Source organism: Anas acuta, chromosome 8, assembly GCF_963932015.1.
Source record: "Anas acuta chromosome 8, bAnaAcu1.1, whole genome shotgun sequence".
NCBI classification, from domain to species: Eukaryota; Metazoa; Chordata; class Aves; order Anseriformes; family Anatidae; genus Anas; species Anas acuta.
In genome coordinates this window covers 30,639,652-30,667,127 of record NC_088986.1, presented here as the reverse complement: position 1 = coordinate 30,667,127, position 27,476 = coordinate 30,639,652, and the positions used below count along the sequence as shown (strand labels likewise).

The window sequence follows — 27,476 nt, the reverse complement described above, 5'->3', positions numbered from 1 at the left end:
TACCTTTAAGAAAAAATATTTATTTATAAAAATACACTGGGATCAGTTTGAGAAGTGGCAATAAATACAGTTCAAGGAAGAAAAAGCATTTCTACATGGATATATTATGGCACAATAAAAGGTAAATGCACCATCAAACATGGACTTCTGTTGGCTCAAGACTTTGTACAAGCTCCCTTTTTAGTAAGACAACTATTTCTATGAGTTTGGTCAGTGTAGATAATGGAATGAATACACGATCACAAATGCACACTTATGTCTAATGCAGGACTTACCATTAGCAAACAATACCGTAGAAACATAGTAATGATATTTAAATCACTAGTGTGATGTCTTAAACTTAATTGGCAGAGACCGTATTTAATTTTAAGCATTAAATTCTTTTATCTCATCTGGAAAACAGAAAAGCTGTAAATATGTCAAATGAAGGCTTAATGTGGTATGTAAACCTACTTGAGTAGATTGTGAATGCATAGCTTCTTATTAGAAGGCCTGGCTGTACGAGAGCACTCCCCCTTTCACAGTATTCCTTTTTACTTCATATGCAATTATTGTTTATGCTGTAGACTACAACTGTTACAGCACTAAAGGCAACTAGACAGGGAAAGGGCAGAGAAAGGAGAAAGGAATGTACGTAAGGCAGTATTTCTTTAGGTACATTAAGCATAGTGTGTAGGAAAGACAGGTAACAATTCCACAAGGCTAGTTTCGTTCTTACTGAATAAAATAATGGACTAATACTGAACTTTTGATGCAAATCTAATAATCAATGCCTTGGTCACTGTACTGACCATGGTAATCTCTTTGATAGTCATCTTGGTACTCTCCATGATAGTCATCTGGGTATTCTGCCTGATAATCGCTATCGCTGATTTCAGACCCATTAGTTCCTGTTCCTTGGCTGCCATTATGAATGACAGGTTCTGTGGGTGCAGCACAGTACTTGGGGTCGTACACTTGCCGTCCAAGCCCATACACACTCATTCCCTTCTGTGAAGCTACTTTGTTGGTACCCATTTGTAATGAAATAGTTGAGTTATCCACAGGTTGCAGTATGTGCTTCTGATCGTAGATGTCTCTTCTGGTACCTGGTGCCAGCATACCAGCCTAGTGAAACAGGATTGTAGAGGTTCAATAAGAAGGTCAAGAGCTGCGGTTACAGGGTTTATGATTACAACTTGCATGACTTACTGGAACTGCTAGAAAGTACAAACTTAAGTACAACAGAACAGCACATGTGTTCACTAGTAAGCAAGTCTAGGAAGAAAGTCCCTGCTGAAAGGGACTTTTCCCTTTGGAAAGAATATACTGTTTGAACTGAGGTAGTGCCCAGGAAGTAATTTCTTTTTTGTGTCTGTCTAGTTAGTACTGGAAATGAAGTTACTGCTTTCTCCTGATACAACACAGCCAGTGGAAAATTCTAAAAGCGCCAGGTCACCTTTATGCTTGAAGATTTTTCAGCACAGAACACACTGGTTAATGATAAGAAACTGAAGTTCTTAAATTACTCCACAGAACTCACTTGCCCATCCTGCAGACTCTCCCAGGTTGGGAGCTCTGTCTGTTCTACAAATACCACACGCAGTCCTTACCTGACTGGCTCCTTTGTTAGTGCCCATCTGTAGGCTAATCGTTGTCTGGTCAAATGGCTTGTCAGTTTGCATTTTTGGATCATAGAGGTGTCGTCTAGTGCCATAAGCAGTCATGCCCGCCTGACTGGCGCACTTATTGGTGCCCATCTTTATGGGGAGAAGGAAGAGGTAGACAGAGTAAGAGATCTATTTGTACAGCAAGCACCATTGTAAGGAAACATACAGTTGGTAATTGATGGCTGACTGAAAAAGTAATTTCAATGCATGCTTTTCTCATGTAGCTTGACCGCTACCTGTAATAAGTTACCCTTTCTCCATACTGAGCTTCAAAAGGTAAAATACAGCAACTGTCCTCCTAACGCGTTTCAGTGACTGGCATTTGCCCAACTGCATATGCAGTTAGAAATGAATGTATGCTTCAAAATATAATAATCGGCTTCTACTCTGGACAGTAGAGATTCAATTTCACTGCCACAACTTGTTTACCACAGGAATTTTAGGATTTTATGTCAGTTATTTTGGGTTTTATGACTATTATGGAAAGTGGAGAGAGAGAGGGGGGAGAAAAAAAATCTTCTACCATATAAGGAGCTTTTGATATCCAAAGACTCCTACTAATTTTAAAGCTGCTGTCAGGGACAGAGATAATACTGATAATATTAGCTACTCTTTTCATTACCCTTAGTGCAGATCTAGAACAAGCAGAAAAACCTTCCAGACAGTCACATGAGCGTAGAAAGGCAATCGGCAATCAACTGCTTACAGGAATTAAAACCTCACACCTCCTTCCATGATAAGAACATATTCTAACTGCAGCTTTTTTATTTTTTTTTATTTTGCGTACAGAATAAATCAGTTAATCAAAACAAGAAAGTTGTCAAGAGTATCTGCAAACATGAATTTCTTACTTACCTGCAGGCCAATTACACTTTGACCAGCTTTTAGTTTTCCTGCATCAAAACTTCGTGCTTGTTTCTCTGCATATTTGACACCAATATCAATTGTAGTATGAAAACCTTTGGTTTTTGCCTATTTAGAGGGGAAGGAAAATAGGAGTATTTAGTATTAAGTATAGTTTCTGCTACTTGAAATATGCATTAAAAGTATAGTTTCTGCTACTTAAATTGCTACTATTATACAGGGACCTAGGCTGAAAGGCAGGCTGCCTCTGTACCTGATCCTCTGGTCTCTCAAATGATGCCACAAGCAGGATTAACTTGTATGAGAAACTCCCTATATTGTGAGTGGGAGGAGATAACAGTTTCCATCACCATTTGAAGGTGGCACTCCCAAGCTATCTAAGTATCTTTTGTAAGAGTGGGAAGGACAATCTGCAGGCATTAATGTTCTCTTGTGATATTCCCTGGTTCTGTGTATCTGCAGTCAAGGAACATAGAATGGTTGGGGTTGGAAGGGGCCTTAAAACCCACCCTGCCGTGGGCAGGGACACTTCCCACCAGACGAGGTTGCTCGCAGCCCCATCCAGTCTGGCCTTGAGCACTTCCCAGGATGGGGCATTTACAGCTGCTCCGGGCAGCCTGTTCCAGTGCCTCACCACCCTGAGTGAAGAATTTCTTCCTTATATCTAGTCTAAATCTACCCTGTTTCAGTTTAAAGCCATTACTCCTTGTACTTTGACTACACTCCCTGACAGAGTCCCCCAGCTTTCCTGTATGCCCCCTTTAGGTTACTGGAAGGCCACTATAAGGTCTCCCTGAAGAAACATAATTTCAGCCTTTGCTGAAGGAATGAAGACACAGCCATCTCAAGAGCAACTATCTAGTACATAGTATGTATCCCCTCCTGATAGGCTGGATGCTGTTTTCTGTATTTAAATGAGTGGCAAGAGAGTATCTTGACTGGCATGTGGATTTCTACCAATGCCTGGGGTACAAATACTTACCAGACCTGCTAATGCCACGAGAGTAGTCTGTACTTGAGTCATGTTCCCATTTTCAAAAAGATCATTTGCTTCAAAAATATCATGTGGCTTCATGCCGTAGACTTGAATGGCTTTGATAAAATTCCCAATGTTCTCCAGCTAAACAGAAACAAAAAAAGCCATTTTTTGTTCAGTGTTTCAGTTCAGAAACAAAGTAACTAGTTTAAGTAACTTCACGGCTTATTGGTGTTGGTTTTGTCTTTACACACCTTCTTTGCCTTGTGAAGTTTGTCAAAACAGCTGGCCTGGTTAAGAGTGACTAATGGGGAGTTTGAGATTACTTTCTGTAGTTTTAATGTTGACTTCTGAAATCAGTTTAAGGGTTTGTCTAGTCTAGCATTTCTTTATCAGCGAGTATCTGTTAGAGGGGGGTTGTAATGACAAAATTCAACCGTGTCCCAAGAGAAATCCAAATTCAAAACCTTCAAATAGGAAAAATTTACTTAAATGTCAACGCTGCTTGACTTTAGCAATTGATAACTTTGAATAAAAGAAGCAAAAACATAACTATGTGGTTAGTAAAAACGCTAAACTTGGTCTGAAAGTATTCTCTTGATCACCTACTGGAAAAAATTCAGACAAGCTTTTGGGTTTTACTGCTAGTTTTTAGCACTGCGTACTGTAGAAAACGGCAAGTAAGTAATAGGGAGTACATAAGTGAAGACTGAAACTCATCTTTCCTTTTGGAATCGTAAGAGATTAAAACTTAAAAAATAAAAAAATCCCCTGCATTTATTAGTGTTTGGTACCAATAAAATAAGAGGCTGACACAGCAGTGTTGAGCTCGATCCAGCATCAGTAAAGGCAGCCAACTCTAACCAGCAACCTTTCCAATGCATGCTCTAAAAGCATGGTGCTGTTGATAGTCTCTTGGGGATTAAAAAAAAAAAAGTGCTTGGCAGACCACCCATATGAAATCCAATCTGGATATAATGAACTCAGATACACACTGTAGTTTGCACCATGTATTTTCTGAGTTTTGTTACACAAGTACTTCCTCTGAGACCGTTTGGGTCCTTTCCCTCCCCTATGTCCCCCAGCTGCCTTCTCAGGAGGATGCTTTGTATGGTGACCTCAAATGTGCAGGTAGAGCCAAGCTGTTGACCTTAGAGCCTTACAGCACTGTCTGGATGGAATACTCTAGATTTTGTTGGGTTAAAACATTTTTTTTTCCCTTTTCTTTTTTTTTTTTTGGGGGGGGGGAAGGAAGACAGACGGAAGGACAGCTGTTGTTGGTTTTAAACTTGGAAAAAGCCTTGCTATATTGCTCTATGTTAATTCTCCATTTAAAACTTCATTTAACAGCATTACTATTAAGTATGTATAGTCAACTGCCATTTATGAGACATCTTAGTTATTAGAATTTCTCCTGTTGAATACTCTCCATGTACGCAGTAATCTCAACTGCTGTGTGTATCTTGCTACACATACACAAAACTTGATGCTATGAAGAATTAAGGTGTAGATATTCAGAGGAAATTTGTTAATACAAAAGAACTGTTTTGGGGTTGGAGGGGTTAGAGGTGTAGTTTTGGGGTTTTATTCTGTTGTTTTACCTGGTGCCAATTTAGTTTTGATTGATTAATTTTCTTCACTGATCCTGGCTGCAGCTTATTTATAAGCCTGGGGAGGTGAAAAAAAGGGAAATGCTTAAACAATAAATTTCATCCTTATATAATCTGTGCAGGCATATAATATTTTCACTCATACTTTATTAGTTGCATTAGTTTAATCAAAATTGTTAGTTTTTTGATTTATACAGAGTGCCTCAGGTCTAACAAGTCTAACAGACAAGTCATTATTGTTGTGTGCCATTTCATTATCATAGAAAAGAGCTTCATTGTTAAATTTAGAAATAGTTCTTTATCTTTGCTGAAGTATAAAGGAGATTTCTCATTCTTCTCCACAATTTCAAAGAAGCTGTCTCCCACCCTACTGTCTGCTATCTTTGACTGTCATTGTTGTGTTTGAAGGGAGTCTTCAGAAAGTCCCTCTTCAGTTCTGCAAATGTGGAAAAATGCTAAAAATAAGGTTACTTAATGCTTACTCGCATAAGATTATGCCGTCTTTTAGTCCCAGCTGAAAGTTTGCACCAATGCTCAGTCCTGTAACTTCTTCTATCCAGTTACGCAGGTCTTCTTCTATCTGGGGATCATACTTGAGGGCTATCTGTAACAGAAGCAGTTGTAAAGTTATTTCACAAGAGAAAACTGCAAGTCTTTCTCCCAAATCTGTTTCAAAGAGTATGCCATAGCATTTATTTAGTATGGCATTTTAGTGATCAGGCTACAGATACATGTCTTTATTCCTTCTACTACAATGCTAATGGCTTTACTAAATGTTTATTTGGAAATGGTCCTTTAAAGCACTTCCAACAGTTCTTCCTACTGTAAGATTTGCTAGAACTTGTGAACAGTCTTTGATAGCTGCAGAGGAATAAGGACTTTTTAAAAAAATTATTTTACATCTAAGTTGTACTTTAGCAGCAAGTAAGAAGTGAAATAATGTTTTATGGAAGTAAGAATTTTTAACTGCCACAGCATCAGTAGTACTGCTCCAGCACAGACTTCCAGATGGGAACTTTAGCATAATAGATCTGATGTTATTTACCAGAAGATTACAGTGGATTTGCTTCTTTACCTAGATTATGACTAATGGAAATGGCTTGTTAGCTTTCCCCCTTGTTGCTACAACATCCAGAGCTACCTTGCGAGGGAATCTGGGGGCTGTGTGTGGCGTTTGCCCACCCCCAAGCTAAGAGTCAGTATCCCTGCTATTCCTCTTTTCTTTGGGTTTGCTGGAAGACTCACATGGAATAAGCTGTGATCTCATGTCTTAATTGCAAAGTTAGTACACTATTATGGTAGAGAAAGAAAGCCTGGTCTTTGAAGTTCAAGGCACCAAACAGAGGCCAAGAGTTGTTAGCAAGGTGACTTGAATGCCTTTTCCAGATACCCAGAGTTCACCGCTGGAAGCTGATGCAAACCAGCACACTTCAACTGCGCAGCCAGCAGGGTGCAGGCTCTACTCTCTGCCCTTCGCCCCCCATCCCTGCTCTTCACAGGTGATGCTGAAAAGCATTGGGGCAAGCTGGAGAGAAGGGATTACCTCAGTGGAAGCAATCCTTAGTACTACAACTTGCTACTTTCTCTGCAAACACAACAAGTGAACTGAGCGCAGGACTTTATGGCATAACCAACCTCTCCAGGTCGGAGGTTGGCAACACTTTCCACCTGCATTACAAGTTGTCCCACGTGTGTCAGTGAGCAGGACTGGGGTGAGGGAGCTGCCACAAGGAATGTGAGTGACAGGCAAGCACAGACGTGCCTGCAGCACTCCCCACTGACACCTCGGAGGGCCGCCGGTCCCTTACAGATTCCTAACAGGAAGCTCAGGTAACGCCACTGGCATTCAGGCCACAATGTAAGTTTCCTACTTTTTGCATATAGACTCCATCCCAGAAAGGCTAAGACCATTATTAGCAACCATTTTATAGTGCAGGACATTATAATTCCAATCTATCTGAATTACTGGGAGAGAGGAAATTACTGCATTTTGGCTAGCGTTAGCAATCCCCAACTCCAAACTGACCAAACTAAAAAATTACAGTATGTTGTTCTCTATTTTTCTTCTAAGGGGAATGGAAAATTCCCGTATCTCTGGCTTTACTTCAGAAACTAGGGTGAGTAATAGTTATTTTCCTTAAACTATTCGTAATAGTGCTGCTCTGGTGCCTTAGTTACAGATCAGGATAATTCCCTTATTGATTAATACGTGAAACTCCGCAGTGTTCTGCACAAGACAGTAAATACGTACCTCAGTGCTCAGACCAATGGTGGTCTAAAATAATCAAGTGCTCTCTCTTATTGAAGAAAAAAGGAAAAAAGCTCAGGTTACCCTGCTCAGCATGAGGAAAATGACTTTCTTTAATCATACTTTTCAGATACTACATAGCTAAGATGAGAAGTGGACTAGAAAAGTTAGCTGCTAAGTTCACAGCTAAAAGCCACCACATTTGTCTCTTGTTTTCTTCTTTTAAGAAATACTCTTCTTGCCCTTTTTTTTAAGTTTAGCCCAAGGCTCAGTGCTACAACATTACTCAGTGATTGTAATAGGAGATTGTAAGGAGAAGGTAGCCCCTTTTGGAGGCCTACCAGAAAGGTTAATTGTCTTGAAAATGGTGTATGAGGAAGTTGGTTATTGTCTTTCTCCTTCCTGACCTGGTGGTTAGCTTACAAACGACTTTTCATGGCTATTTTTGATTCCTATGGAAACCAGGCTTGTGTGATCACACCCTGGGTCTGTCTCCCTAGTAACATCTGAACAAGCTGCTTGACTTGCGCCGAACTCACAGTGGAGCTGCAATCTTAGACACAACGGAATCAATCGTTTTGTATGTGTGTGTCAAAGTATTCGGGCAGAGGAGACAGATCCCAAAGACTAAAATGTAGCATGACATTATTATGTGTTAAAGGACCTACAGGGACCTTACTGAAGCGCGCAGACAAAATCTGAAGTTAGATGTACAGACGAGATGTGCTGTAGGTAATACACCGAAATGCCCAGCTCAGCAGAGGCCCGAACGCGGCCTGTTCTGGTACTCCGGGTAGGGGAGGGAACTGTGCAGGCTGGCTGCTTCTGTGCTGATGGTTCACACAACATGAAAATCTCAGCTCTAACATGCACATGGGTACAGAGGGGTTTATGCTCTCTTCTGCTATTTAGTTATAGTTAGACATGTAACAAACCTTATGCTACCTCAAAATTCAGGCAGTTTGTTTCACTGTAGCTTAAAGGCAATGCTAAGTGATAGGTCAGCCATCCTGCAGCTGGAAGGGTACAACTGGAGTTGTCTTTCTACAACTTAGTTTCCTTTTAAAAGAAGAAAAAAATTGCCAGTGCATGGAAGTAAATGAGGTTATAGAAAAGTTGGTGATCAAGGGACGCGCTTCAAAGATCACTCATCTCCTCCCTCCCCCTACTTACAGTAAAGAAATATAAAGTCTACTAGACAGAATACCACCAAACAATTCTACGTGTGGCTATTTCAGTCTTTATTTGCAAGTATATAAAGGAAAAAGAAAGGTAACATTTTTTCTCATATAATGTAAAGTACATTCCGCATTTGAGATTACAACTAAGATGAATAGTGAATCACAACCCCCACTGTTTGGGTAACTTGGAAGTAATCAGATGGAATTTTATCATGTCTCTTAAATATTTACTCTATGTTGGAGTACTCTCACGTGTGTTAAAATCTTCAGTTTTTCAAGAGGTTTTAAAGTTTCTCGGGGATATCGCTACTGTGCTTAAATACAGATAGGAAATAAATGTTTAAACACGTGAGGAAGCTTTGCATTTTTGGCATTAAAAGCATTGCTATTAAATCTGAAAATTTTCTGCATTGTCTTCAGTAAGTACTGTGCGGTTTGATTTAAATATGGCAAAGGTTTTGTTTTGATGTATTTGAACTGGTGGGCAACTAGGTTACAGAAAGTAAAGAGTGGTGATAGTTTCTCTGAAAGTTATACTTACTCTATCTGAAAGGTAAAGACATGGAAACCTTTTATAATCTGACTTAAACGTGTGACAAGAAGGAGTTAAGCAGGAAGAGCCTGGGTCAGGTACCAGGAGCAAAGTATTATGTTTACTTTGAATTGTTAGCTCTTTTTTTACTCCCAGTGACACAATTAGAAGTTATGCAACACCAAACTGGTGAATACTTCATATTTTCCACATGTCTATCACTATCAGTTGTTCCAGTTTTCCTTTGATTGCTATCTGTGAGGGGAAAGTTGGAAGCTTTAATATAAATGAAAAACTTTATGGCTTTTTCCATTACTGCTTATCAACATGCCAACATTTGATTCTTTTTAAAGTACTGACTTTCATGGAAGATGCTTAAAACTTATGTTCACAAAAAAGAAAGCACCATCTAGCAAAGATGATAGCAGTAGCTAAGCACCTTAATTCAAAGTGTTCATCACCAGTGCCATTGAAAAAAGGTACCAGTCAGAACACTGTAGAAAAGATCCAATTGTAGCAATGGATATAAAAATTTAAAATCTGGTTTAAAAACAGCAGGAAGCCAACTATTAATATTAATTCTTTACTTTGTTCTTGTAATTCTTGAAAGATATAAAGCTATAAATGCTATTGTTCTTGTTACTTCTGAGACACAGATTTCAAAGAAGCCTCTTTGAAAGGAAACTAAACTTATGCAAGTGGTGAAAAATTGTAGGTGCTCTATGGTTGTGGGAGGAAACAAGTACATGTTACTTGCCTTTTACAAGCTCCTGACTATTAGTAAAATTCATAATATGGAAGAGCTGGCTTCGCTTTCAGCACAGAAAAAATAATTTGACAACTGAAGACAACTTTTCTGATTAACTCTAAGTAGAAATATGATACTTTTACGGTAGAGGTAATCTTCAGAAGACTAAGTAGGTTTCACTTTGCTACTGTAAGTCACAAGAGGAGGCTGCAGAAAAATTAGGATCTTATTGTCATTTAGGACTGGCTTCTTTTCATTTTAAAAAAAAAAGTACTTTTCAAATAGAGCTGTATAAAATACTTCAGTTAATTGCATCTCTGCAAAACATTCCAGCTGTATCTGAATTTTTGGGAAGGAGGTGGAAATCAGGAAAACTTCTCCATGCTTTAAAAGAACATTTTGAGCTTGACTCTTTTGTACCAGTTGAGATCATAGACATTACATTTGTCTTCTTGAGCTTCACATGCAGTCATACAATGTTAACATTTTATTAAAGGATTTAAATTTATCAGAAGCTGTTTCAGGTGCTTATGTGCTGCTGCTGTACTGAGTCTGTCCTGTACACAGTCTTGTCTTATAGAGCCAGGATAGAAGACTGCCTCATTAATGATGCACAGAAACAGGAAAGAAAAAAAAAATTAGTAACACAGTATGAAATTTAGGTAAAAATCTCTTCAATATAGTAATCTTCTATTACAGATAACTTAAAGCACATTATCTTTATAACCTAAAACTGATGCATTTCAGTTCTGAAGGTGGAGGGGCTTTTTTTTTTTTTTGCTTCCTAATTTGTTTTGTCTTTCTGGAGCGGAAGGAGCAGATTTGGCTGTAGAACTTGGGGTACCAATAGGTCAGCTCTTACTCTTACTAGCAATTCCTATTTTAAATGCCAAGTTTCATCTTTGAATGTCACACATGTATAATACTAGGCATCCTGATATATGTACGTTTATGCCAATACATATGCCTTAGGCTAAAATGCTTGGTTTAAACTTGATTCCTCTAGAAACTTCACAATACTTAGATGTACAGTGAAATATGCTTTGGTGATGGTATACGTGGATAAACTTACTGCAGTATTTCATGCTATCCATGCTTACTTATAATATGCTTATTTTGGCAAACAGAGAATTCAGGATTCTTGAACTCTCTCTGATCCTCACATCTTGTTCTGTTCAGGTAGGACTTTCCCGTTTGGGACCTCTTACAGTGTAAAAAAAACTCCCTCCATCCTTAGTACAAGAGAAATCATCATCGCTGTTTTTATCAAGGGTACGGATTCCTTGAAACAAATGCAAAGTTATCTTTGCCAACCTCGAGGGATGCAGGCAGATCACTCGAGTTACTGCATGTGCCTGTAGGGTGCTGAGTTTGAGTGATAATGTTAACAAGTATTTCACACCATAAATGATCTCATATGGGCTTTCATTTGTCCGTTTATAATAATCTTTTCCAAATTACACGGTACACACTGCACGTTACAGGCTATAGATATGCCAAATCTCCGGTTCGAGTTCAGCTATCTTGCTGCTATGCTCTGGAAAAATACTGTAACAGTATCTCAGGAAAAGGTTTACACAGGCTGCATACCTTTTTACAAGTCGCTGGGACTAACAAACACAGAATTTAGCAAGTTAAAAAGAACAGTTCCAGAAGATAAAACTTCCAAAGTTCCCTGTCACGTTACATCTGCCAACAACTCTTCCTTCTTCTGGAACTTTTGACTTGCGCTTCAGGCCTCACGCCCCCGCAGCAGGAGTCACGCCTTTAGCATGCAGCATGCTGTACTTGAAGTACCAGAAAACAGCTGAAAAACTGATCGTTGGTCAAAAGTTTTAACCCTAAGAGCAAGTGCTTGTCAAAGCGGGAGTGAGGCAGACTACAAGGCTAATCCCAAACTATTCTGCAGCATTCCTGCTCCTTGCATCTCAACTGCCCTGTTGTGTTCATTGCCTGTTGTTCCAGAATGCTTCCAATTCCCACTTTTTTTTTTTTAAGGTTGTTTGGATTTACTTTTTATACAACCCAGTTAAAACTTTGTGGTTGAAAGTGTAAATTGATTATTGTACATATCTAAACTTCAGGGATAAGGGAGAGTAACATAAGGACATAATCAGCATTTCTCAGCGCAACGCTTCTAGTTGGAGCAAGTAAGTCTGTCAACAAAGTGCTTTAGTTATAGAATAAAATAAAGTGTGTAACCTTTAAAATGAGACAAAGAATCTTAGTGGGAAACTACAAAGCTTTGGTTTTACTGAAGGTGGGGCAGAAGAGGGAGTGACAGCACCAAGCTCACCATCAAGTGGAGCCTTTTGTCATTTGAGGTACCAACCCAATGAACTTTCACCATAAGGACAAATTAAAATTCCCTGTTAATTTTATGTATGTTGACCAGGGCTCCATGCAAAAACAGATGTCACGGGATGCATATTTGTGCAATGAGAAACCCAAATGTAAGAAGAAATGCGGAAAGCCAGATGAAAAATAAATGGGAAGGTACAGTACAAAATGCAAGCCACCATTAAGCATGCCCTGCTGTTTGAACACAGTTTTCTTCTGTCATTATGGACTGTTGTACAGAAAGGCAGGAAACAGTGTGTAAAACGAATGTTAAAAGAGCTCACTGAGAGCTAGATAGAGCTCACACTATCTAGGCACAAAATTTTTACAGCAGTATCCATTTAGCTTAATATTAAACTTTTATTTTTTGTTATTTGTAGCATAGTTGGTAACTCACCCATGTTTCACTGTTTTCTCTGTAAATCATAATTTAGATCACAAACCTTAGAAGAGGAATGGATGAGAATTAATCCAAATTTCCTGGCATTGTTTCCACCTGCACAAGTTGAAGCTCTGTGAAGTAAGAACAAGCCATGCCTCACAGTTTCCAAGTCATCTTACAAACAAGATACCTGTAGTCATGATGGGCTTTTGCTGCCAGAGCAGCAGGCTGGAAGAACTGTGTGTTCTATTCCTTGGCTGTCCAATACGATTTTGTGACAGCTCACAAGCCAGTCAAGAAAAAGATGCTACCATCCCTTCCCTCAGACTGCTCTAACTCAGACTCGTGTCCATCCTCAGACTGAATACTGCATCTACCCTGTTTTGTGCAGCCGGGTTACTGCAGCCCTCTCTCACACTGACGTTTGTTTTCACAGTTTTTTCCCCTCGCGTTCACGTAATCATTTCTTGTCACAGATTTCAGCAGATTTCTGGCTTGCAACTCCTGTTCTCCTCATTGATCAGCTTCTACTTCCAACTGCAGCAACATGATAGGACGAGGAGTAATAGCTTTAAACTAAAATGGTAGGTTTACATTGGATATTAAGAAGAAATTCTTCACTCAAAGGGTGGTGAGGCACTGGTACAGGCTGCCCAGAGCAGCTGTGGATGCCCCATTCCTGGAGGTGCTCAAGGCCAGGCTGGATGGGGCTGTGAGCAACCTGGGCTGGTGGGAGGTGTCCCTGCCCATGGCAGGGGCTTGGAACGAGGTGGGCTTTAAAGTCCCTCCCAACCCAAACCATTTTATGATTCTATAATCTGCTCCTGTCACTATACATTATTCTTGATATCAAATCTGTTTGCATTGTACTACTTATTCTGTGTATTTCTGAATAGTTTGAATTTCTTTACAGAACATGGTTTCAGTAATACTCACTACCCATTATTTTAAACCATGGCAGTTTTCACTGCACAAAAAGCACCAGAAAGTAAAGTTTCTTCTCAGTTAGGACAGTACTGATCCCAGTCAATGCACAGAGACCTGTTACCTCCTGAGAACAGATTTTACTTGGATTTGAACCCTTCCCCAATATTACTGAACTCTGGTACAACAATAAATGGGTGCAGATCACACCATCAGCAGCAGTGACTACTTCTGAAAGAAAAGTGCTGAGCCATACACTGAAAATACTGTTACCATGCCGTCCAGAAAGACCAGTGAACTGCTTGTTTAATGGGTGGGGGAAAAACAAAATCTAACTGAGCATCCCGGTACATAAACATCAAATATCAAAAATTCTGAGAATGTTGTATTTTCCCTAGTAGCAAACAAGAAAATGTCTCCTGAGGTTCCTCCTGCGGTAGTGCTGGTGGAACGGTGTTCTCAAAGCCTGGACAGCCTGCAGCCAGAAAGCAAGAGCACCAAGGGTCACTATATCTATTTGGGAGTACTTCTCTACTGCTATCCACAAAATCATGCGCTCTTTCAAGTTTACATACTTTTTTCCCCCAGTAGAACAGCTTTTAAAACGTCCCAGTAGGAGATAAAAAATGTTGATTGTATTCCAGGAAACATCAAAGAATATTCTGGATATGGCCACCCAGGGAAGTTATGCTTTAACCATGTAGAAGGAGTTGCAAGAAGAATATGATCTGCAATTACTGTGATATTAAAAAAAAGTAGAAAAATATTAGAAAATGTTTACTTAATTTTGTAATAATATCCATCTTTAAAAGTCTACCATTTAAAATCTGGAAGATTACTCAAGGAAGTCTAAGAAAACATATGCTAAGACCATTTGAAATTTAGCATGACACTTTCCCTGTTTACACAGATCCTGTAGGCAGTTCTGTAGAAATCATAAAATCTTTGTAACAGACAGTAGAATAGGTATTTTTAAGAAGTTTATGATGAACTTTTGGATCAACTGTTTGTTTAAATTATATTTTAAGTTATGTGAAAATCAAGCCACAAACCTGCTATACAGGAAGTTTGTAACTCGTGTGAAAGAAAGTACTATTGTTAAAGTACTAAAGACAGTCAAACCACTAAGATGCTCGGATTTAACCGCCCTGTAATAAGTTCTAAGGCAGGATTTTTCAGCAATTAAGCAAGTACTGGAAGAATATTTCTTCATGTAAGTTTTTCAAACTAAAGCATTTCAATAACTGACTTATTTTAACATGAAAAAAATGGTGAAAGTAAGTTCAATTATGTCTTCCAATTGGTACGAAGATCCCAGCAGAAGGGACGCTGTACACACTGATCTGAAACGGCTCATTTACACCACTGGCTACAAACACACTCTTAGCATGGAACTTAAGATGATCTATTCTACACAGAAAACTACTATAACTATACTTGTTTATTTTAATTCACTTGCTTTATTTGCTATTCTGGCATCTGACTGAATTTTCATCTCTATTCAAATCCAGCTGTACTCACATCATACGTACAGAATACAGTATAAGAGTTGGAATTGGTCAAAAATCCAAATGGAGAGTAACCCATACGCATGCTTAATTAATCACGTGTAAATGTTTGTGAATGGTATATACTACAAAAGTGTTAAAAAGTTAAAAATTGTGGTTTTACTGTTAGTAACCAATGAAAAGTCTTTCAGAAAGGGCATACAGATTTGTTTGCACTTTACAGGTAAAACACATTCCTTGATTTATTTCAGCGGTTTCTTCCTTGCTAATTTATGTAAATCCACCTTGGGCAGAAATAGCTTGTAACAACAACAAAAAAAAGGGGGCAGTTACTGGTCTTCCCCTATCATACAACAGATTTCATTTTACAGGTTGTGGTTGGTCTTCTGGAAACTTCCTGCCAGCTCCTTTTGCTCATATTGTGAATGGCAGAGATGGTAAAAGGCCCTGATAATCCTACAGGATTATCAATAGTCAGCACCACTAGGGGTGGGTAGGGGTTGCACGTATGCACAGCATCCCAAACTCTGGATACTGCAAGGTAAGTTGTAGTCTCATTACAATGAATTGAGGTGTGCAGGGTGTTTTCCAAACTTTCAAGGTGAACCAAGAGCAGAGCAATGCTATATTACAAACGAAGTGTAACTGAGAGAGGTCCCTGACCTAAAGTGCTTAAGGTTCCATCATTCTTCTGCAGAACAAAGTGCTGGGGTGCCCTGACTGAACTCTACCTTTGTTAGTTACGTTTTGTTCCAGTTCTTTTCCACCCATTAAAAGACCAGTTCTCTCTCTCCGATGTTTAATCTTACAGAACTTTTTAAAATTATTGTTAAATCCACTTCATTATTTTAAAAGAGAGGTACTTTTCCATATCGCAACGATTTTCATGCCATTGTTTACTAATGATAAAGGGTGCTATCCAGATAGGCCGCAATGAAGAGGCAGTAGTCTTTATTTTCTTAGAAAGTTTCCTGAACCGTTTACTTCTATTTGGCCATGATTACTACAAGAATTTCAGCAAGGTAAGGGGACAGCCTCCTACAAAAATCTGCAAAGAACATTTAGCGATAGATGTCTGAATTGTATCTGCTCTGTTGAGTTAACGCTGCAGTGACTTCCAGCTGTGCTATAGATAGGGTCACTTCGAGCAGGAGCAGCGTGGCGTTACAGAGCCCCAGCAGTGGCAGCTCAGCACTCACCAGGCAGCCACGAGCCCCAGCTGCTGTGCAGCAGGGCTGGGGGCTGTGTGTGGGCCTTCCTCCCGGCCTGGCCCTGCTCAGCATGGACGGGAAATGTGCCGCGGGGGTCCCCACTCACCACCAAGGCAGAGCTGCCCCTGACCCTGAGCCTCTGGGGATAAGCGAACGCCTTCCTGTATGCATTTGTTCTTTCTGCCTCGTCTTTTGCTGGCGAGACTTGGGAGCGTTTAACCAACGATCAGGGACAACAGAAAAACACTTTAGTTAAGTCACTCTTATTCAAGCATAACGAGGAGTACTAAGAGCAGGCTATCTGTCTATAAATAAGAGGCTGTAGCAGTGGAAATATCAACAGGAAAGCAATATAACAGGAGAGCTTTCTTAACAGGAAAGCTAGGTAAAGCTTTTATGGTTGTGATGTCTGGTTTCACTCTGGGAACAGCCATAGTCCAAGCATACAAGGCGAGCTAGGGAGAGGCTCATTTGGCATTGATCTGTAACTCTTCAGTCCTTGATGCAGGAGAGCAGATCCCACCCTCATGAACACCTTTCAGGGCAGCAAGGAAACACCAGAATCTCATCTGCTTCAGGGAAGAGATGGCTTTATAAAGGCAGTAAGAATTCTCACTATGTCTCCCCTCCGAGTACCTAATAAAATCGGCACTGGTTTAAGAAAAAATGAAGGGTTGCTTTTTTATTTTATTTTTAAAAGAAAACAAGAACATAGAACCACCCACCTGAAGAAAGTCGAAAGGGTAGAGAAAAACACAAAGTAATTCAATCCAATTAAACAGAAACAACATACGTTACTGAGGCAATACTGCAAAACCAAAAATATTTACCCAAAAGAGAACATTTGCTGCTGAATATATCCATACAAGTTAACAGTTGTGTAGAATCAAACACTTACAAAAAGCATTTCTAAGCAAAAGAGTCCCTCTTACAAAGAGGGATTTTCACATGATCTCACTTAGAAAAAATCTGTTTCAAATTGCCCTACGTGTCCTGGCCTCAGGCCCATTTTTACTGAAGGCCTTTCCTGTACTGTTCCATAGGGGATGGGAATCTCTAAAAAGTTTTCCTTAAAAGGATGTGTCAGATGCACAGCGCATACGGTGTTACGTAGCTACCGAAGCCAGCAATCCTGGACACAGAGAAGTGTCTATCCCTTTACTCTCCAAGGTAAATTATAACCCAGGAAGAAGCTTCCGAATTAATACTTACAAAGAAAGCTGAGATGAAAAAAATTACTCATGTGCCATTATCCTGAAACAACACGTGCACGCATCCATCAGCTTTTAGAGTATTGACTCAGCAGCAGGAATATATATATATATTAGGTACTTTTCTCCAAATTCTAAACCAAGTCTAACTCTGAATCCACATATACGCACAAAAAAATAAACAAACATTTGAAACAAGCAAGTATTACTGAAGTGAAAATTACATTTTCTATTTTCTGAGACTACAAATCGTATTTAATCATCACAACTGTGTAAATTCAATTTGCTTTCCTCAGATGTGTTCTGGCTACAGGAGGTATACTGTTAGCTTGCACATAAAGGCTGCAAAACTTGGTGCTTATTCCCCACCCTTAAACCCTAACTTCAAATTTTATGTTTTTCTATCACCAGTGAAAGTTTTACTGAGAAGTTTATTAATCCACCAGAAATGTTTCTGTAAGGCACTTTATAAATTAACAGCTCTGAATTGGAAGTGCAGCCAATGTGCTGCCCAAGGTAACCACAAGACCAGCATGGAGCAACCAGCCTCACATCTCAGAACGCCTCAGAGAGGCCTCAGAGAGGCGTTCACGGGGCAGCAGCAGCTAATCCCAGCTAAGCTCTGCCATTCATCACCTTCCTCCCTGAAAAGACGGGGTAAGCCAAGGGACAGACCCGAGACTCCACCTGCCGTGCAGGGCTTTACGCAGGATGCCGACACAAGTCCCACAGTTCAGGAGTTCCTGCTGGACGCTGCTCCCGGCCAGTTTAGGAACACATCGGGACAACCAAAGGCAGCTGTCAGCTTGACAGCGACACGCCGAGGTTTGCTGGGGATTTAAACCATGTGGTAAAGTCATCGCCCGTCACATCCCTGGTGACAGCAGTGCTGGTCAAACGTCCTCCCGGCAGCCACCTTCTGTGGCGTGCCTCCTCCTAGCTGTGTGGGGCTACCCGTGGCCATGGGATGGGCCTACCCGGGTGGGCTGAGGAAGGGTCCGTGGGCTTGGGAAGGGTGCAGGCTGGGCAGTGCTCGGCACACAGAAACAAGGCTTGTGCTTTGGGTGCTCACATCCCTCTTAGCTGGCAAGGAAAATGGTTCCATGGCAAAATACGTCTCTCTGCTTATCACAGAGAAATATTCTAAATATGAGCTGTCTACTACACAGGTTTCATTGCCACCAGCTTGTTAGGAGGGCCACCTATTGCTGCTTTAGCAGTAACGCTTCTAAGCAATGCTCAGTGAACTGGAAACCTGTGCTTGAGCGACGCTCAGGAGAGCAGGCCTATCCTCAGACAGGGAGCAGTGTGACAAAAAACAGGTCGGGCACGCGGAGACAGAGCAGGGAGAAGACAGCAGTGGATGGAGACACCGCAGTTCAGGTTCCCTGCTGTCTGAAGACCTTCCCCCTTTGAAAAAGAGGTCTAAACTAAACGTGTAGCTAGCGGTTGATTAGGCTTCTGCATGCCGCCTGAATTGGTGTGAGGGCTCTTCACGCCCAGGATGCTCACAAGTGTAAGAGACTTCTGTCCAGAGAGGGAGCAACGCGTGACTTGGATGTGAAGGGAAGCACATGGCAGGACCGTTTTCTAAGTGGCCTTGCACCTAAGTTACTGAAACTTAGTATTATCAGTCAAAGTAAAACTAAGCATTGGAAAGAAGTAACCAGGAAGCATATTTTAAGTAGCTTAGAAGTAACCTAGGCTGCTGATACATTAAAAAATCTGGCATTTCAAGACCAACTTACAAAATGCAAGTTTTCCTGTGTTTGCATCAGTAATGTGTTTTAAGTGGTACATATAGCTGTTGTGCCAAATGGACTGAACGTTAGTTTTAGCTATGGAATACCCACTGTAACATTTGTGGGTTGTGGTCAGATTTGTGCTGACTTCGCTATCAGAAGCAGACCACTAAGTACCATGCTCTTCTTACATCGGTGCATTCTGCGTATCTGGTGGACAGACTTCTTAACTAAATCTATACTGGATTTTTTTCATTCATCTTTGTACATTACAATTATAAAGGAGGTTTGGGAACATATATCACAAAAATAAGATCCTTGAAGATTTGCGCTCTGAGATTTCTGGAAGACAATCAATATAAAAGATGAAGTTACGTGTAGTTCATTTGAATGGCAGATCTGTTACTAAAGCCTGGATCCAGCTGGAAAAATTTCACAGTTCTTTGGAAAAAAATAAAGAAATCAGACACGAAGAGAAAAAAATCAGTCCTGTGCACAATGAACCTTATATTTAGCTGGTAAATGTTAACTTCAAGAGCAGTGATCAATGATCAGAAACCATGAATTAATTGGGGCAAACTGGAGTTCAGTGCTTGATCCTTTAAAACCCTTTTGCTGCTTCTGAAATTCCCCGTGAAAAATCTCAGCATACAATACTTCTATTGTAATGTTTCTGACAGCATCAAAATACTGCTTTTTTAATTTACTCTCCATGCAACAAACTGTTAAGACGTGTATCATGGGAAAGGCCAGACTGATTTTATTTTAAACTAATCACCTGTGGTTAATTCATAACTCGTAAATTAAAGATACTATTTCTTTAAAGGTTAGAGTACTCTGTACAAGAGAACGGGCAAGCAGAAATCCTGCACTGTCAGTTAGCATCACCTGTGCTCTGAAAGCATTCTCATTGCCTTTAGCCTCACTATTGCCTTATTATTAATTTTTGTTATGTCATTACTGATAAATGCTAGTAGAAATACGTTTCATCAGCAGCAAAAATTCTTGTATAAGGTTCCTAAAGAATGCTCAGTGAGCAAAACTAAAGGTTTGCTGAAGGAAAATAGTATATAAGAAGTGTGAAAAGAGGGGAAAAAAGTGTACAGTTGGAACAGTTTGGTGTTAAGTTACTTTTTAAAAAGAAAAGGGTATTTACTATCTTTATGTTGAAAGGAAGACTGTGAAAGGGGAGGGAGAGGACCCAGCAGGCCAGCTACAGGCAGACAAAACTTCACCTAGATCCTGAGCCAACTGGATCACAAAGGTATAAAGTCTGAAAGGCAGTAATTTGAATCTGGTTCCCAGTTAAAGTATTCACAAAAAGGTAATTTCTGGATGAAGAAATTAAATCTGTTTTTATTTGGCCTGTAGCAAGTGAAATACAGTACAAGAATTTTCTCCTCAGCAGTTTCAGGAGGAACATAATAATCATACCTAGGTCTGGTTGGTCTTAATTCAGCACAGACTTGATTTCATGCTGATTAATTCATATTTGCCCTTGAGAATGAAAGCAGGAAGCGCCACTGCCCTCCTGCATGCCTGGCGATGTTTTGTTCATCCCTGCCTCCTGCGTGTCGCCAGCGCTTGGCCTTTCGGGGTCACCGCTGCAGGGACAGCCAGACTCCCTCCAGGTACTCCCCGTCTTTTATAAAGCGTCAGAAAATGGCCTGGGCCGAGGCCAACTCCCTGCTGGGTGGCGGTGTGGGAGGAATGGTGGAGACTGGAGGCGAGATGCAGGACACACCAAGTTTGACTCCCCACCCACACCTTGCTTTTGCTGTCCTCCTTCCAGGCACAGCTAGGATGGAGCGGCAATGCACCAAAGCTGGGAGGAGGGAGAAGATAGATAAAGGCCTCATCCCAACGCGGCTGACATGGGAAGGGTGGAGCCGCGAGGAAGCAGCTGAGGGACCCGGAGCCTGCTCGGCTCCTACCCCTGTTCCTGTTTCTTCCTCGCACTATGCCGTGAGACAACGGAGCACAAGCTTCTGCTAGCGCCTTGCTACCTTGGTCCTAAGTCAGAGACCAAGACAACTCCAGCTTGTAGCTTTATTTAATTCATTAATCATTGTCTCAAGCTACGCTAACATCATGCACTGCAGAAACCGGCCCACTTCTTCAGAAGAAAATGTCCCGCCCGCAGAAAAAACTATCCGCTTAAATCAACTTTAAAGGCTCCTCGCCGAACATTTGTTTTGGATCAAGTATCGGCTATGATCTCAAGTAAACAGGGAACCAACTTCAAAGGGATTATGCTAGTTTGACTACCTGCACATTTCTCATGCAGACAAGTTTCCTTCTAGCTGGGAACCAGTACCCAAATTCCACCCTTTATTGGTTGAGAGGGAGCAGGAGATCAGTAATGGGAGCAGGCACCTCATCGGTCACCTGGGGTAAGGAGCAAAACAAGAGAAGGGCAGGGCCTCAGAAGAAAATTAAAAAAATATATACATCCTTGAACACCAGACTGAGCTAAATAAGGATTTGAAGCTTAGAGCCAGAATCTGGAATGCAAATTTTTAAAAATTTCTTAGGCAGCATCAAGACACGTTATATTCATCTATCCAAATACCACAGCAAACAAAAGGTCTCTCTGAACACTCACACAGTGCCAAATGAGAAAATTACGAACAAAAACCAAAACCAAGAGACTTTTCTATCCCGCAGAGCTGGGCCCTCAGGCAGCACAGCTACCAACGCGCCTGTCCTCTGTGGGGAAATAAACCTGCTCGGGGACCAGCACTGGAGGTTTCAAACAAGGGCACCTAACTGGCATCATTCAAGCAGGGAAGCGGCCTCAGGTGACGTCAGGGCTCACTTTTTTTAATATATTTTTTCGCCGTTTTGTGTCGCAGCCCTCAGGGCCGAGCCCCCCCCCCCTCCCAACCACCCCCCCCCCCGGGTGCCGCCCCCGCGCCTTTGTGTGCCCGGGCGGGGCGGGGCGGGGCAGGGCCGCCCCCATGATGTCACGCGGCTGGAATGCGGCGCGCGGCCACGCCCACGCGGCTCCGGCGGGACCGGGACCGGGACCGGAGGGGGGGGGGGGGAGCGGCGGCCGGGGGGGGGGGGGGGAGCGGGGCAGCCCCGCAGCCTGGGCAGCGCTCCCCGCTCCGCTCCCCGCCCGGGGGGCTGCGCATCCCTCCCTCCCTCCCTCCCTCCCGCCGTCCCTGCCGCCCCGCGTGGAGCCGGACAAAGCGGCGGCGAGCTGCCCGCCGCCCCGCCGCCTACCTTGTTCTTGACCTCCGCGGACAGCCCGTAGGAGGGCCCCTTGTTGAAGTGGGTCATGGTCCCCGCTGCCTGGGGGCGCTGGCGGCGGGCGCTCGCTGCGGCGGGGCTGAGGGAAGAGTCCGCCCGCGGCCGCGGAAAGTTCTAGTCCCTCCCTCGCGGCCCGGCCCCGCGGCCCTCGCGGCCGCCCGCTCGCCAATCGCGGCGCCGGGCTGGCGGAGCCCCTCCCGGGCCGGCCGGGGGGAGGAGGAGGAGGAGGAGGAGGAGGAGGAGGAGAGCCCGGCCCCGCCTCGCCGCCGCCGCCGGGCGCCGCTGGAGGGGGAGCGGGGCGGGAGGGAGACGTCAACGCCGAGGAATCCGCTGCCAGCGGCGGCAGCGCTGCCCGCCCGGCACCGGCACCGGCACCCGGGCCCCTCGGGGAGCCCGGCCCCGCCGCCGCCCCCCAGCGCTTCCCCCGCCGCGGCCGGAGAGCCGGGAGGGCCGCCGGGCTGTCAGCCCTGCCCCACACGCGGGGCGTGCTTCCACGTACAAATACTGGAATTAATAATAATAAAATAACACAACGCAGTTTGGCGTCGAGGTGTTTGTGGGGAAAGCTCAGCCCCGGCTGAGAGCAGCGGGAGCCTTGCGGGAGGCTCGGGGTGGGAGCCCCGTCAGGCGGCCGCAGCCTGGAGGGAAGCAAACAGCCGGGGCTGTTCCCAATTAAAGGAAGCAGGGCTGCCTGAGCTACCCGTGGGGAAAAGGAAACGGCAGGAGAAGCAGGAAACTAAAGAATGGGGTGAGGGAAATGGTGGCTCACGTCAACATAATGAAAGTTCATTAATTTTTAGACATCATTGTCGGGAGAAACTCATCTTTCGTGATCTCGAGGGAGCGTATGATTTAGGGTTAGATCCTCTGAAGTCTTTGGAAATGTTTCCATTGACTTAAGAAATGTTGGATCAGAACCTTGCTTCTTAATGCGCTCAATCGTTTCTGCTGCAGCACACAGTGGCTTGGGAAGTTTCAGACATTTACAACTGGTATGTTTTTCTCAGCTCCATGAATTATGTGTTTCATCAATTTTGAAACAAAATGTTCCTGATTAGTAGCAGACAAAAATATGGGATAATATTTTCTCGCTGAACAATCAGGTTTAAATAATGCTCAAATAAATCACTTAGCGTTTTTGTTTTTTACCTCATCTGATCGGGACACAAATGCCACTTGGTGTTTTTGTTCTGACACTGCTAAGAAAGCTACCGATCTCTTGGGGTGACTGCTGCTATTCCTTCTGTGACCAGTAATATCACAGAGTCATGCTTATACCCTACAGGAAAACAACAACAAGACAGAAATATTTGAGCGTAGTTAGAAACGCATTCTGTTTTGCATCCCTCTGACAACACAAAGCAAATTTAAACCCCTCAGTGCCATACAAAGCAGCTGGACCATACTGGGCAATCTGGCTCATTATGTATAAATCTCTTATCTTTGCCCTATTTTTCCACATTCCTTATTGCCAAGGCTGTTTGTATGGAAAGAGGATTTGTACAAGAATTATTCCCCACCTGAAATCATAATCCTCTTTGTGACATTGTAATAACTTCTTCAGCAACCACATGTAATATCATAAACATGCACTGATGACTTCAGCTGGAAACTAGGAAAAAAGAGCTATGAAGAGACACAATCTGTTTTCTTGGAAACATGGGCCATAATCTTGCAAACATTCTTGCACATGAATTATTGTAAGCATATGTGTAGTCCTATTAAATGCCCCGAGCCTAAATTATCCCTTGTGTAATTCCACTGTAATCTATAGAATTAATGTGGCTCAATGGAAAACTATCAAACACGCACTTCTATTCATTTTCGACTCTGTGATGGAAGCCCTATTTAGCGTCGGTGATTGAAGCCATGTAATGGGGTGACTGGCAAGTCGTCCGTGTGGATTTGGGCCTAGCCCTGCCTGGGACAGATCATCATCTCTTGCCTACCCATCTGATCCTGATAAAGTGCCTTGGTTTAATTATCTGGCTCAGCTGAGGGGGAGCTGGATGATTTCCCTGAAGGATGGAGAGTGTGTTTAGGCGAGCTAAACTGTGCTCAGGAAGCTCCTTTGCCAAGTCTGGCTCCAGAAGGTGATACATAAGAAGGGGGCTCTGCTGAGAGGGGGCTTGTCTAGGGAGGGGAGCAGAGCTCCTTGGGGGGAAGGAGGTGCCGTCAGCCTTGGGGCTGGGTGGGAGATAATGCCACCAGGAGTTTGTAGTAGCAGATATGGGTGTAGCTCTGCCTGGAGCAGAGTGGGCTCCTTGGGGGGCTGTGCTGCAGCAGAAGAGAAGGATGAAGGGGCTGTGCCCCTGTGGGGTCAAGGCAGCAGTGACTGGTGTGGGGAGTCCCATGCTGTGTTGTTCATGGTGCTACCTGGCTGCAGGTAACCATGGGGGAGCTGGCTGAAGAAAGGGTGCCTTAAGGAAGGGAAGGCACTCTAAGCTTTCTGAGTTACAACCGTTCCTTTTCTGAGCATTGAGGTTGGGGGGAGAACACTGTGAGTACTGACCTGGTGAGGCAAAGGACAAGGCTGCACTGCTTGTTTCCCCTCTGATGCACTTCAGCTGAGAGGCAAGGAGCTAAGACCTCTTGCACTTCCTCTGAACTTGGTGGTGCCTTTCCTGGGCAGTCCTGTCCCACGTCAGTGTGTTAATTAGTCCTGGCACTGTGAAATGACCTGTCCTACTGCTGCTCACTAATGTTTTAGCCTGATTCACTGATGTGTGGGGCTAAAGTTATTAAACCAGCTGCAGGATAGATACAGCTTGTGAGTCTGTCTGCAGCAAGACTTGCATCTCCCTGCTGGTTGATTCCTGTTCGGAACAAATGTTAGAACAGCAGGCAGTAATATTTAAAAAAACTGCCTAAAAAGAGCTGTACAGAACAGGCAATGGTGAACCCTACCAGTACTCATGTATGTCCTGGATTTTGCATTTACTAAGAGTCCTTTTCAAAATAATCAGTGATGTCTCCCTAGGTAAACCTAGGTGACATCTGTTGATGTGTTACCTCAAATATCTATTTAAAACATTGCTATATTCATGCTACTAATTGTAACTATGTGGGGGGATTTTAGGGGGTGTGCAGTCCTCCCCTCTGTGCTTTAAGGAAACATGCCATACTGTATGTATGTGGTATCGCCTCCGTGTCTGCTTTAACAGCCTCCATTCTCATCCTACGTGAGATTCTCTTGCCTTGGAGAACAATTACAGATTGTATGAGGTGTTTGTAGCCACTCCGCTCTCCTCTCAAGCAGACTATAGAAGACAACATTTTCTTGGCAGTCATTAATTCTACCTAAAAGGCTGGCATTTACAAGTGTTTCAAAAACCAACATCTGGAAAAACAAAGCATGCGTGCTTCTTACAAATACCACAAAATATGGGGTCAGATTCAGCCTTGATGGAATTATCTGATACCTATGTTTTGTTTTTAGCCTGTATTGTTTGAGTAAACAAAACAAAAAAACAAACCAAACCAAAAAAAAACACATATATGGAGACTTCAGTGACACATGAAATGCCAAAATGCTCTGAGAATTGCATAGGGCCAAACCTAAAATACTGTAGTAGAAAAAAAATACAAACCAAGAGAAGTGGCGGTAGTGGAAATCTCTGGTTGTGGGAAGGGTTTTTAAGCACAAGTTCTGGAAAGTATGACTGGGAGCTTTAGTCTTCTTTTGGAGAAAGATTCCCCTTTGTATTTAGATTTTTACAACATAAATGTTACTCACATTCAGGACAAAATAACTCCCTGAAGTGAAAATCTCTACAGATACAAATACGTAGCAGTCTAAGCTTTATTTCACATACATATTCAGTTTTATTTCAATATCTAAATGTTCACTTCTTAATTCACCATTTTCTTCAGTGACTCTAGTGCTGAAATCCTTTTCTGTTCTCCTTTGAAGATATTCCCCCCCCCCCCCCCCCCCCCCCGCTGTGAGGCTAGCTGTTGATAAACAAGCTGAAGACGGACATTTTGCTTTTTTATTTTTGAGATCCATCACCTATTAAAATGTGATAGTTGAATTCTTACCGGTGGGAGTACAGCTAGACAACAGTTCAGTGCCAAAGTACGTTCCTGGGTAGAGCTTTTATATTAAAGACTAAAAAAATACAACTTACCTGCAGCCTGGTTAGTGTTATGGATTTCCTCCCCTCCTGTCCCAAATATGATTGATAGGTATGCTTCTGGTATTGGTTTTTAACTTGCTATAACTAATATTCAAAGAGAAGGCAAACAAGGACTTCAGGGCACTTGCTATGCAAAATGGTGAGATTTCAGCTTTCTTCCTCAAGCACTGTAACAACAAGTACGATTGCTGGCTTGCAGTAGGTAGCAGAGATTCACTTCTCCCTCCTATTTGGCAACCTCATTTCTCTATCAGTAAGACCTAAACCACTTGCAGACAATCTTTGTCACCTGCATGTGTGTACTCAAGTGTTTTACTCCACTTGTCAACAAAGAATGTTAACAAACATCTGCTTTATTTTTGGTATTGATCTACAAGATCACGGTAGCAAAGCACACAAAGGCAATGCATGCATGGACAGTATATGTTACTAGCAATCATCCTTGTGAAGGAGTTGACAGAAGTGTATCTTCCTTTTTCTTCTTTTCTTCTTCATAAAGGAAGAAAAGGAAAAGTACTTGGCTTTCACGTGCCTACTGAAGGCAGACTTTGGTAGGCAGAAAACTTGGCACTGTATCTTCATGCTGTTGTTGAAGACAGCTATACCCCTGAAGAAATGGTGGCTTTTTCCTTAATTGTTTCTGATAGCTCTAAAAATTTCCCATGTGAAGCTCTGCTTCAGTCTCACTGTTGCTCCCCGAGTTCAGCAGGCAGCTTTGCTGGCAGCCCTCAGCATCAGAAAGCCGAGGTCTGGGCCCACCAAGCAGCACACGCCACAACTCTTCCTCCCGGTGACAGGCCAGAGGATATGTGCACGCACACAGAGTCCTGCATCTGTTTGCATCAGTGACAAAGAGAAATAATGCGTGGTCTTGAAAGGATGCTAGCAGGTGAGGCTATCTTAGGAGCACACCCTCTGCTCTACCAAGCTGCACCAGGCACGGGGAGAGCTGAGGG

General features: G+C 42.5%; 1 protein-coding gene across 1 annotated transcript; it reads right to left on the bottom strand.

Annotated features, from left to right (window-relative positions):
- CNN3 (calponin 3) lies at window positions 1-22,516 on the bottom strand. The gene is made up of 7 exons (XM_068691283.1): window positions 22,355-22,516; window positions 5,582-5,703; window positions 5,091-5,157; window positions 3,496-3,633; window positions 2,505-2,621; window positions 1,593-1,739; window positions 1-1,107 (listed from the first exon to the last, which is right to left on the bottom strand). Exons 1-7 carry the CDS (start codon window positions 22,409-22,411, stop codon window positions 760-762), a joined length of 996 nt encoding a protein of 331 aa, XP_068547384.1. The 5' UTR covers window positions 22,412-22,516; the 3' UTR covers window positions 1-759.
- Window positions 22,517-27,476: the final 4,960 nt, after the last annotated feature.

What these genes read in the sequence shown, in the direction of transcription:
- CNN3 (XM_068691283.1), bottom strand. Translation starts at nt 22,411, where the DNA reads ATGACCCACTTCAACAAGGGGCCCTCCTACGGGCTGTCCGCGGAGGTC. An exon ending in CCGCGGAGGTCAAGAACAAG is followed by an intron (nt 5,704 to 22,354) that starts GTAGGCGGCGGG and finishes CTTCTGTTACAG; the next exon opens with ATAGCCCTCAAGTATGATCC. An exon ending in TCGTGGCATTAGCAGGTCTG is followed by an intron (nt 2,622 to 3,495) that starts GTAAGTATTTGT and finishes CCCTCTAAATAG; the next exon opens with GCAAAAACCAAAGGTTTTCA.